Raw genomic sequence first — 13289 nt, 5'->3', positions numbered from 1 at the left:
TTCCAATTCATGGTGACAAAATCGGACCCTTAGACGATTCTACACTGAAATTTGTGAGTTGGACTTGGACGCGACCTTTCTTAGAATTACTCAGACTCGGGCTAACTCGATGGCAAAATGAAAATGACTCGAGTGGACTTGGAGTGACTCGGAATGCCGTAAATTTGTTTGAACGATAGACGCAACAAACTAGTCGCGTATCAGGGGAATAGTAATAGATCAGAAGGTCGCAGTTTGGTATTTCGCTAACTATGCAAGTATGGCAACCATTGGCAATCTGTTAGTCCCATCTGTGGTCGCTAATCCATGTTTTTAAGGCCGCTTAAAGGTACCGAGTACCGTGATGGTACGCTCTAACGATGTAACAGCAATGGGCCGTTCGGCGTTCCGACATTTCAATAACTAGGACACATTCTTTATTATATTTATAATTTATATTATATATCCGCTCCTATATTTGAAGATATTTGTCCATGAGATTAATAGTCTACTTATCAGAAGTATACCTGAATCCTGGATTGGAATTACAATGCTCAACTTAAAAATGTTTTGATATCAGATCATTCTCTATTATAAATCTGTTGTATTCAAAATATTCATAGATGCTGAAAATTATAACCCGATAGCTGTTTGATGGCATCATGCATTTGTCTGCCCATATGGTGTCTATATTTTACAGTTATTATATATCAAGTACAACAACAATTCTATTCAAATAGTTATAAATGTGAATATTCTTTTCGTATCAGGCCTAAATTGATACAAACGTAAATCAAATTTTGACGATGTGTGTTTACTGTCAGTCTGCTGGATCGGCTCACTTTCAATAGGAAAATTCGTTCCCGCCAATTAAGGCCTACTTGGAAAGACGTAAAATACCCCTATAACGCTGCGGCCCGCGGCGTCGTCGAAACTGGAAAACTGGCCCGCGAGCACATTTGAGTTTGAGACCTCTGGTTTAAAGCATGTTTTAACCGTCACTTTCCCATTATCTAATATCAACACATTCACTGAGAAGCATTTATCAACAATGTAATTTAGAAATAAAATTGAAATACGCTGGAGGATATAGCTAAAAAAATTCACTCGGCCCGCCAACGTATTTATTACTTCTTATTTGACCCGCGGAGCAAAATAATTGTCCACCCCTGCTATATAGGGATGATGAACTCCCATCAGATCTCAGAGGGGATTCTATATCTTTGCACGAGCGAAATGACGACTGGCGTAGCTCTTGTAACAGATGGAGATTGGCTTCATAGCATTAAAACGACTTAGACGGAACTGGAGGTATTGTCAACGATGCACTACAGGACCACAAAATATCTATATTCCTATTCATCGCTCATTATCAAATAGACTCTGATGCAGCGGCGATGAGAACAGCAAAGTCTATCAACATCATTCTTGTCTTTATATAATTGTAGATCTGTTGATATGAATTCTCAAACGAGGGAGCGCGTTTGTCAATCACCTGACTGAGGTCATCCCCAGAAGTGTTGAAGGTTTCTCTAGAATGGGTTGCAAGACCTGTTCCACGCTTGCGCTGCATGTCACGAAACTCGGTTTCAAAAGGGCCGCAACACAAAATAGGAATTTCTTCACGCACGATGAAGCAATTTGGGTGGCGTTACTGTGCGTCCTCACCTGCCTGCCAGTACCAGGTGTCTTTCATCCGGAGTTGGCGATATTAGCCGCTAAAGATCGTTAGTAATTAGGATACAATACTGGAATAACCTCCGATCTATTCTTCGAATGCACCATCTGAATATGGATGTTTAGCGCCGGCAATATTCCATGTTACAATCAAACTGGATTCAATGGTATTGTCAGCTTCCTTGCAGAAAACTGTCTACTTACGCCATGGTCAATGGTTATAGATAGCCGTTTTTCAGCAACGTTTTCTTGGGTCAGCCGGAGTTTTCCCTATATATCAACTATATAACAACTAGGCCTACTATTCAGAAAGTATTGCACCTGACCGCTTCAATATTCTTTATACTGTCCCAATAATAGAAGTAACTTCGTTACAGCGTCATGGAAAACTTATCTCTAGGCGAGAATGCGCCAACATAAATAATAATCAACTATACAATGGCAAAGATGGATAATAAAAGTTGGTGATTCAACTCAAGTTGGCGTATGCTTTATCCCTCCTAAGGGGCGCGGCTATTTACAGAAAACTATCATTTGAGGGAATACAAAAGTATGTGAATTCCGACACGTTATGAGTATCACTGTGCAGATCCCTTCGTTTTCACTCCGAGTGAACGAACAGGCCTTGGAGATCCGGCGGGATGTTTGCTTTGAATGAAATCCTGGTCTCTTCGAAGGTTTTTGCGTCCAATATCAAGAGAAAGGGATCGTCACCTTCACACCAAACTGGTGCCATCACGACCCCTGAATGAAAATGTTTTAGTCTGAAATGTTAGCGAAAATTCAACGTGAATACGAAGTCCTCGTTTAAAAACTGAGACGTGTTCAACCCTTGTAAAACGAAACGCGGTTAAACGATGGAAATCCTCAACTTGTTACACACCTGATGCACTCCAGCGCCACTCAAACAGAGATGTGGAGATTTCATTCCTACATCCATGCAGTAGAATTATATGGTGGATACTTATGACATGAGCTACGCTTTGGAATCGACACTTTTACCTTTGGAAAATATATCGTTTTCAATCTAGTATAGTCCTTGACACCCGTGAAATGTTATTGGTGACAATCCTGCCTTCATTCGCAGTTGCGGTATTGACATATTGCAAGTAAATAACTTGACAGTTATGACCTTTTATGATATCGTCTAGCTATACGCACGTCGGTTTGGACTTGCGAATAGCATCTGAAATATTGTTAAACGTTGAAGCTAGAATCAATACCGTTTGGCCGATGATCGTAGAATACTTCAACTAATGTCATTAGCGCCGGATTTGTCACCGGCAATCCTCGATTACATCATCCGAAACTAATTTAATCGCGTCTAATATTGAAATCGGATTGGATCACACGTAAATCCGAACGGCAAGCCATGATAATTGTTGAAAATTATATTAAAATTCAGTACTATTGATTATGTGGATCTGATCGGAAAGGAAAACATCGATTGTACAATTTTCGCAGCATATCCGCGGTTTACCTAAAGATAAAGGGGAATTGATGCCGGTGACATGTTTATAGGCTACACTCTGTGTGCATTATGCAAGCAAATATAATCATTTAGGTCGTAGACCTATTCAACATCACGATGTTGCGAAGGGATGTTGATAATTGCTAATTTCGAATTTTCGTACGCTTTTTCTACGTAAGGTGTGCGGAATATTTTGGTCGTAAAAAGATTCACGCATATACACAAACCAGAGGTCATGACTCGGATATATAGTTCAAAATTCCGACAATTTTTCGCTTTATTAGCAGAATGCAAACGCAAATTATCATTATGGTTTGGTTTCGAACCGCGCAAAGCTGACATTCAGTAAAAGGTCAACACGCTGTAGCGAATGCAATGAGCAGGCAACTTTTGTTCACATTTCGCCGATCGCACTTTAACGCAAGTCTAACTATATGTGTGGATAGAAACCGTCTTCGCCACATATGTAGGAGGGAATATAAGAATACACCATGTGTGGTTTCGCATTAAAATCCACCTTTTATGGGGATAATTTACTTCATTCATGGCTGACCAGCTTGACCTCTACATCATTATCAATGATATGGCGGAGGGTTACCTTGAAGTTCAGGGTAATTAGTATTATATTGTGGCTTATCAAAAACGAATTGCGTTTGCTGGGCACCGGCATCAACCTATTACATTGATATCTACATAATGTATATTCTATATACGTGCTAATTGACATCGAGTTCCGGTTTACGTAGATAAGCATATACTACTGTTTTGATTATACAAATATTCACAAGAATCACATGCCTCATTAATTTTTCTTTCGTGGAAGCTTGTTGCTTTGATTTGAAACCAATTCCACTCAAGCTAGAGTTCGACAAGGTGAAATTTTTGGTTCAAAAGTGCAACTTTTCTTACACGAAGGTGCTAATCGGAAATGCGTGATCCATCTGCAATCGTCTTGCGATTCGGATTAATCGCAAATGGCCGGGATTTCTACTGCGATTTGATTGCCGTCACTTCATTGCATATAAATCGAGAAGTCATTACAATTTTATCGGAAGGGTTCACTAACGTTGCAGTCTATCTCGTATCCTAGGTACAGCCTATTCGGCTTTAGACTGTTGAACTTTTCTCAAGGTCAGTTTTTAATGAGCATAATGAGGTTTCGTACAGTCAAATGTACACTCTTCATAGTTCTATATATTTTTTTGCATGTCATAGTCTCAGATATCTAAAGTTCGAGATTGGTGACCTCTGCATTGATTAATATATACCGACAAATATTCCTGGATTTTTGTACCCGATATACATCCAACACTCTAAAACCAATAATTTGTCACAAATTACTACTACAAAGCTTTCTCGTCATGACTCTTCATCTGCAGAACCTAATCTTACCATCGTCTTCTTCTGACCCGCCAGGACGAGCTACAAATTTCGGTCGCGATGCCCAGCATCCTTTTTCTTGCCACGTGTTTATCTCCTTTTTCGTATCCAAGTCAATTTTGACGATCTGTTAATTGTGTTCGAAACTAAAATTATCGTCCAAATGGCGAAGTGGCAACTGTAGGACAGTGGTCTAAAATTCTAACGTGCTCAGAACCAAAGATAGCTATTCGGCATCAAACCCGTCATTACATTCATACAGTTCCTTCTCTGAATTTTTGCATATTACTCACCTTTTCACCGGGAGGAAGTACAGCTCCTCCGGAAGAGTAGTAATATCGATATTTCTTCCCAACGTATTTAGGGTTGATGCAGGGATAATCAGTTCCGAACGTAACGGTTTCCGGGATGAGCGTGACTTGGTCTTTCTTTTTGTAGGCTCTACACTCCGTGGATGATAATTTGACCAGATTTTCGTCGGGTGAGCATTTCTGAAAAGGAGCATGACAGTTTTGGATTGATTTGGCTATGCTCCGATGCAGTAAATTTTCCCAATTTGTTTCCTACGAATTTGCCGGAATTGTACGGGTATTGTTGCACAATTATGGGTTAAATGCAGCAACAATTGTCGGAGCACACACGTAAATTAAACTCGTTACTGATATCTTGAAACTCATATTCCCCTTTAAAACACGATAGTATGCCTTCATATCTTATGAACTTTCTCCCATACGGTATTACACCAATGACATTCGGTCGATTTTCAGTGTTTTAACATGTTCGGCCATTGGTTTCCAAAAAGATATACCGTGTTCATTAAATTGATCCTGGTCTAAAAGTCGCATTTTAATTTATTCACGATCACTGATCATGATCATTGATCCACATTAAAAAATGTTGTAGATTTACCGCTACCCGCATTCATCCTTAATGCGAGGCTTGGTAATTTTGAAAAAGAGCCGTATTTTTACAGATATCATCAATGTGCTATAGTGCTCTTTATCCTAGCGTTGACTTTGGTAAATTACATTTTTACAATCTCACTCTATAAAAAGTCAGTTACGTCAAGTTCACCTTAGGAACATTCAGTGGCAAAACGAATCTCCTAGTCTCTATCCGATTCTCTTCTTTGTCGAATTTCTCATAATATTCATCCAGGTCCAGTTGAAGGTTTTCCATCAGGTATTTTTGGAAAAAGACGGGTTGGTCGAAGGAGCACAAGTCCACCACAAGATGGTCATCCTCTTCGTAAGCATTTATGTTTTGATACACAATAAACGGGTCTGTGACGTAAGAATTCGCTACGAGAGTTCCGAACTCTTTGTCAACCACGATGATATTGGTCTGGAGTTACATGAAATGAAAGCGAAATGTAAGCATTAGGCCAGGGGTGGGCAAACTACGGCCCGCGGGCCGCATGCGGCCCGCAACACCGTTCTGTGCGGCCCGCGAGAGTCTAAAGAAATTTTTAAAAAATATTGATAAAATGCGTACTAAAAATCGAATTAATGCAGGGATTTGATGAACTATTTCTTAGTATATTTCACCATGATAATTCTAAGACAGTGGTTCTCAAACTGGTGGGCAGACCCCCCTTGGGGGCGTGAAAGCATCTGAAGGGGGCGCGAAGCTGAGCGCAACTGAAAAAAAATTTCGCGCTCCGCGCGATTTACATCCAATTCAAAGTTATTGCTCTGTATTTAGTCTGAATTACATATTTAAAACTCTCTCATCCACAGTCGTAACCTTCCATGCCATCAAACTACCCGTTAGGTTTGCTAGCATCCTGGTTGCGTTTTGTGATATGACGATAAGGGGCGCGAAATCTCTCACCGTCATAAGGGGGGGGGGATGCGTGTCTTAAAAAGTTTGAGAATCACTGATCTAAGGTAAATACTTAATATCACAGCGGGATAGCTGCAACGAGATTGACATAATTTGGATCACGATTGGGATTTCAGATTGGACACTCTATTTTTTATTATTTCAGTGTTGTGTTTATAAAAAACGATTCGGGCGTGTCTTAGGTAGCTTCGTTTGTATGCGTAGGATTGGGTATTTATATTTTATCTACACATAGTAGAAGCCTGTTTGAAGCTAACCTGGTTATGATGCTGTCAGCATTGTGAGTCCTGGAACTGAACCAAAAGTGGAATTAGTAAATCTATGAACTGATCGCTGCTCACAGATTTAAATTTCAATCCTGTTCTAAAAATCGGGCCAACCGACTTTCATCTCTATAGTTTTGACAAATTGGTTATTTAGGTTCGCCAGCCTATGAAATCTCGCGACTATATGTTTCTGACGCGTGTACGATATCATCAAAGCAATGTTTGACTTGTTTTAAATATGCCCTTGCGTATATTATCTCCATGTCCTCACTATATAATCAAATATCAATATCGCGTTTTCGTTTATAATCCCAATTCTATATAGTGCGGCCCGCGAATGAATTCAGATGTTGAATGCGGCCCGCGAGCTCAAAAGTTTGCCCACCCCTGCATTAGGCTGAATAATAATCATCATCATCCTCGTTTTATTCAAATTTTCATCACATCTAAACACCACACGATTTCAACATAATGAAATGATAGAAGGGTAGCGAAACAACTTGGAGTACAGTAGTCTTTTAATCAAACACCCATCTTGGCCTTAAAATGCATGTACAATTGTACACTGCATTTGAGAAATGATAACATGAAAGAAAGCGACGAGAATGAATGCAGCATGTGTGGGTAGGCGAGGTCGATATGTCAGATTGTGGTCCGGTAATCTTGAGGGCTGACTAGTATTCATTCAGTAGAAGTTTGCATACTTGATAGAGCGATCAGTTTTCTTGTATAATCATATTTGGGTCACTCACTATGAATCACTATGGAGGGACTATCTTTTAACGATTTGAATCGTTTCATGAAGAACCGCAGCACCAACGATAATTAGGACTGGACACGAATTGATCTGTTCCGGTAACGAAATTAGATACCCTCGGGAGTTATTTTGTCAACGGCAAATAGACTTTCGATAATGTCTTCACACTCTGAAACTCGTGAAACCTCGATTGATCGCAAAACAGCGCCCAAATCATGTTGCACAAGGCTACGATGCCAGTTCTACTTCACATTAAAGAGTATTTGATATTTTCTCGGCCATATCTATTTAACTGCAATTCGTTACAATGCAGTTGGTTGATCACAGACTCCATAGATGTGGCATTTTCGCTAACGTGTGCACTGTGCATGTGCTGTGCAGCTTTGTAGCACATTCTTCGTACGTTGCGGCGCGACTAGGGTTGCATTTAAAACAAATGGTTGTTTAAAACACTTTGTTTAAAACACGTTTTAAACAGTTTTTTAAACTAAGGCCTTTAAAAAAATAAAATTGTGTTTTTCTAAGTTGTATAATTGTGCCATAATTGTGTAAATACTTTCCAAAAGCATGTTGTATGAGCCTACGGACGATTGCCACCCGATGTAGCCGACGTATACGATATGGGATGGCTGTAACCCTCAAACTAGTCGGTTTAACAGCTATAGTACGTAGATATTTCGTCAAAGGAGCTATAATTACCCTATATTTTCAGTTGTCAATGTCAATCCACTATGACATCACAATTGACTATTCATGACGTCATGGCTTAAAAAAACAATAAAAACATGTTTTAAACCAGGCCTTGTTTAAAACATGTTTGTTTTGATTTGATTTTTGTTTTAAATGCAACCCTAGACACGACCAATCGAGCTTTTCACCATCCCACAGTGGAAAATGGTATCGAAACTATTACTCTAGTTGATACGTGAAATTTTAGTGGCAGGTTATGTATAATTTCAGTAATCGTAAAAATTTTCTCTCACTATTCGACTCGAATCAATAATATTTATGCTCGATTCAGGTTCTATCACTGGAATCATTGCGCCATGCGTTAGTCACGGCAACGACAGATATCTGAACTTTACAAGTCATTTTTACAGTCAGTGATACTCGGCTTCACTCTACACTTTAAAGTCACTCAGATATACTTTATTTTGGTGCACTCCAATGCTATATATATCATTGGTCCACTCTAACAGCATTGTTTTGCTACTTCTTGGCCGATAAGTGAGCGAACAGACTCACCTTTAATTCAGGGTGATACTCCAAGCAATCGCTGTAGCTCATGTTGGACCAATGTGCCATTCCTATTTTCGGAATCGACATCTTTAATGGCTGTTCAATAAAAACTGCGTATTTTGTTGTCATGGAAAAGCTGTGGTGATAAGAGGGGCTGAGACGCCAAGACGAATCGATGGTCCGTACGCACTTGGTCTGCTTCAACGCCTCTTGGCTTGTCATATCTGAGAATAACGGGTAGCATAGAGTTGGAGTGTTCTGAATATTAACAAACCCTCTTCACGATAATGGATATCGATTCAAATAGCTTCCTATCAAGTCAAAGTGTATAGTCATTCACTACTTTATCACTAGGAAATAAAAATTGGATACTAACTTTCACTCGGTTTAGGTATTGCGATTAGGTTGTACTTCGTTCTTCCCATACTGAAGAGCGAAGTGGTGAAATTGAACACGGTTCCTTCGCCGTCGATAACAGGAGTCGATGACATCATATTCACAGGCATGTACTTTGCCAAATCAATCTAGGAAACAAGATTGTTGATAAGCACGGAGTTTGTTGGCTTGGTCATGTATATTGGATAGGAATTTTCCAGAGAAATGTGTCATACAGTTCAGTGGTGATGTTTCCAAAATATTTTCGAAAATATTGGTACTACGGTGTAATGTTGTATATTCTCGTGCCCTAAATATCAATGACTCGAGATAAATAGTCTGTAGCTGCCTGTTACGATTCTAGAGCACTCACTACTTTCTCCGCGACATATTCACAGTATTAATCAGATTTTTATCACCTTTTCCATTGATTCCAAGGTTTCTGGATTGATCTCGCGAACCAAATTCGTTTCGCTGATGCCGAATATATGCTGTCCGACGCGCATAATATTAACCAAGCAGTTGTCGGTAAATTCCGGGAAGGACATTCTTGCCGCAGCCCTATACGAAGGTAAATTTGTCAGAGTAAAGTACATTTAGTAGGTATTCATTGCATCCTGGAATGTAGTTTCAGATTGCCTTAATATATTCCAGGTCGCAATGTCATGAACGGTCGTCTATCAAGCATTCCATGACCTATTGACCTGTATTCTATGAGGTAGAAATAATTTTGATGCCGAAATAGATTTCAGAGTTGTTAGCCGACAATACCGGCAACGTTTCCCAGACGTAGTGCAATTCATTAAAGGAAACAATCTTTGTCGATGACAAAGATGCGCGTGTATAGCTTCCTCGATCATGTTACGGACAGAAATAACAAGACTTGTTAAGCAAAACCTACAGTCGTATAATTGCCTAGGCTTGCGAGCATCATTTCTGTTATCGCCGAAAAATAACGTGCGGGTGCGTTCAGTCGGGCGCAACGTTTTTGATTGTTTCACATGCAAACCGTCATAATGGAACATTTACTTCGTCAGGAAACCAGCATCCTGCTTCGTTTGGACATGGGTTCCGAATTCGGGAACAACAATTCGCCCGGCCTCCATGTTTTTCTTGTAACTCTGGCTTAATACAAATCGACTGCGATAATACACACCGTCCGCTCGGAATTCAAATCTGCAATTAAATTATAGCCGGATATTAATTTAAGTTCGTTAGATGGACAATGGACATCGAAGTGGCACTACGCGTTTCGACAATGAATATATGATGTCTTTTTCCGTATGTCATGATGTTGTTTATATTTATCAAACATTCATTCGAAAATCAATAGTCTAAAATTATACGTCTACAATCTTTACACCCGTGCATTACTTAAATCAGTTAGCTAGGCCTATCTAAATACGAAAGTGAAGATAGATACCGTCTCGGCAACGCCATTCCATCGAACCAGTGAGTCACGCTTTGTTCCGCAAAATGGATCATCCCCGGCCCATTTCTGTAGAGTGAACCTTTTATCCACCTCGGAAGTTCGCCCTCTACGAGTATGCAATAAAGTAATGCCTATAGCAGCAGCCCATCAATACCACACTTACTGGTCACCAGACCTTGCACTGGCTCAAAATATTCCACTGTCAGGTCCTTTTCCAACCCCGCTATATGCGGCAGCTTGGCAAAAGACGTACTGTTTTTAGTTGTCATTTCCTGTACTTCTAAACGCAGTAAAACTGTATATGTAGAAGCATAAGACTGAAACTAATACTATACTATCAATATAACACAATATTTATAGACTCAAGCGATGAATTCCATCGCTGCTGGTTAGGAACGCAGCGATCACCATATTGCGTGATCGGTGATGGAAAGTCTGCCACACATGACGGCAGCGCTGATATAGTCATCCTAGCAGTCTGGTGAGAATGGTTCTGTCTGGAGGAATGTCTACGCTGAAAGAGTTGTCTCCTTTATAAGTGAGCGTCGTTTATTTAAAAAAATACCATGACGATTAGAATTCAAAAATAAAATACTTCATTGAACCCCTGTGTCACTCTGCGAATCGCGAAGTTCATCAAAAAGAATCGATCACGAACGGCACTGCATATTGCACATCTGCGACTTATCATGACACCTATCGTTTGTGCAAGACAAATGTTTGCGTTTAGAACGAAGTGTCGCGTCTCGAAATAGCAACGCGCAATGAACTTCGCTGTAAGATTTCCGCTACGTCATGATATCGAACGAAGTGCTCGCCCGTGTTAACCACGGAGCCGGCGTATAATCTATCATGTATATTATATTATCGCTCTGGAAGATCGATGCGGAATCAATGTGCAAGAGTCCAAACATATTAAATCGCGGATTAACGTGGATCGCATAAAAGCATCATCAATTGGTAGCCTTTAGCAATTGGCGATTGCTATAAATTAAATGGAATCAATAACGCGCTGGATGAGAATTAACAATGTGCCATGAAAACGATATTTTGTGAATCAAGTTTTATAAAACCTGCTCCGCTGTATTAGAGTGGCGGTACAGCATAATAAATCATATCTTTATTTTCACGGTATCTAATATAGCCAAGTCATAAATTGAACATTTCATAGATTGTTTCACAACGAGCAGAAAGTTGATTACGACTTGGTCTGTAGACTGGTGCTATATTCGTCTTCGTGTTGTAACGGATTATTCATTTCCGAACAGTGCCAAATGCTACTGAGTTTTCTCACTCATTACCTATCCAGTTGCTAGTAATCAATATTCCAGAAGGTTGTCGACTAATGATAAATAAATAACGTCTAATGTTTACTCTTAATGATACGCAAATTTCATGCATCGTTGCGAGCAAACAAATTCCTAGCTTATTCGCTGCGCACGGCACGATTCATCAGGCTTGGCGAGATTGGTCGTTAATGCATTTACCAGAAACTCGCATAATTTTGCCGGCAGGCTCTGATGCGTTCGCAAAGCTCCCGAAATACCTTAGAATTTCAGAACCTTCACGGCATTGACTCTGAGGGTTTCTTGCGATATTTTCTGAATACGTTCACAGAATGTGGGCTTCGCCATAGAGCGTATTTGCCATCTGAATGTTTGAATCGATATAAAATCACTGTCATATTCCAATCTATTATGATTAATATCTCGCGAACTTAATCGTGCCGGGCATCCTGCTGATACTTTTACTGTATAGTTAGAATCCTCACATTCACAGCAGAAAACACTAGTTCTGCCTATTGGTTACTTTTTACGCTTTGAAAATACCTGAATCATTCTGCAACACAGAATGAGTTTGAATATTCCAATGCCGCGTCCAGGCTGATATAACATAAAATCCGACAGCTTGATTATTGCATTACACACATTGCGATGTATCTAATCAGATTTCGAAGTCACATGACCTGCATCAACATTTTGGAAACTTTCCGTAAGGCGATAGATAGAAAAAGTACGCCTGACATGCAAGTACTAGCGCGAATTTCCGATCAATAGCCATCACGCATTATACTTTTTCGCTATACCGTATGTGGGTTATCCAGGGTTGCGTGTTGTCGCGATTGCAGTTGGCGCCAATTGACTCTGGTAGATACTGCATCAGCCGCTACGCATTTAATTGTTGCATGCTGCATAATGAAATTTTAGCACCACGGACGCGCACAATGTTTAAGAAAATGGATGTTGTTTAATTTCGCCTGCGCCCGATTGAATTCCTAAGAATCATTTAATTATCGAAATCTTCAAAGTACACCGAATATTCTGATGATAATGGCATTAATTATTTAGCGAATAGCTACTACATCGCTCATATATTCGGTGCCATCCAAACTGAGGAGCATCGTATATGTCTAGCTGCGGTACACTACACTATGGTTGAATCTGTACATTGATAGACTCGTTTTCATAACCCACTACCGCAACATTTTCGGGGAATATGCATGTCTGTTTATATCTTTTCCTATATAGGCCTACATATATATCACGATTCGTCATATAGTCTTTACATTATCCAAACGTTTGTGTTATATATGTCAGCTATCTTTAAATAGGTACTTCGGCGTTTTACTGTTTGTGTATAAAGCGCGTGAGGCGTGATAGATGTTCAAGGAATTCCCTACTAATCTGTAATAAGTAAACGGGGTGGTCTTTCTTCAAACGACGTGTTGCGGCTCCGATATGTTTTATATATTGTAATTTACGGACCAAGTGTTCTTACATTACTTCATTCCGGTCCATCCGTTATGCGATTTAGGGTGTCGAATATCAAATCCGACAGCTGGTATAAGTAGCTGTAGAAGAGGGATGT

At 39.8% G+C, this 13289-nt stretch overlaps 2 protein-coding genes across 3 annotated transcripts in view; both read right to left on the bottom strand.

Moving 5' to 3' along the window:
* The window catches only part of LOC145452592 (uncharacterized), a 230416-nt gene that overhangs the window by 43884 nt on the left and 173243 nt on the right, over positions 1-13289 (bottom strand). The window lies entirely within an intron of this gene.
* Positions 1981-10716, bottom strand: LOC145452585 (beta,beta-carotene 15,15'-dioxygenase-like). The gene is made up of 10 exons (XM_080330776.1): positions 10585-10716; positions 10413-10527; positions 10019-10165; positions 9409-9550; positions 8991-9138; positions 8621-8838; positions 5582-5851; positions 4801-4998; positions 4520-4634; positions 1981-2400 (listed from the first exon to the last, which is right to left on the bottom strand). Exons 1-10 carry the CDS (start codon positions 10688-10690, stop codon positions 2258-2260), a joined length of 1602 nt encoding a protein of 533 aa, XP_080186902.1. The 5' UTR covers positions 10691-10716; the 3' UTR covers positions 1981-2257.

Source organism: Botryllus schlosseri, chromosome 12 (assembly GCF_051294905.1).
Source record: "Botryllus schlosseri isolate E-star chromosome 12, Bs_hap1, whole genome shotgun sequence".
NCBI lineage: Eukaryota > Metazoa > Chordata > Ascidiacea > Stolidobranchia > Styelidae > Botryllus > Botryllus schlosseri.
The sequence above is the reverse complement of the archived record's forward strand: the minus strand, read 5'-3'. Positions and strand labels throughout refer to the sequence as shown.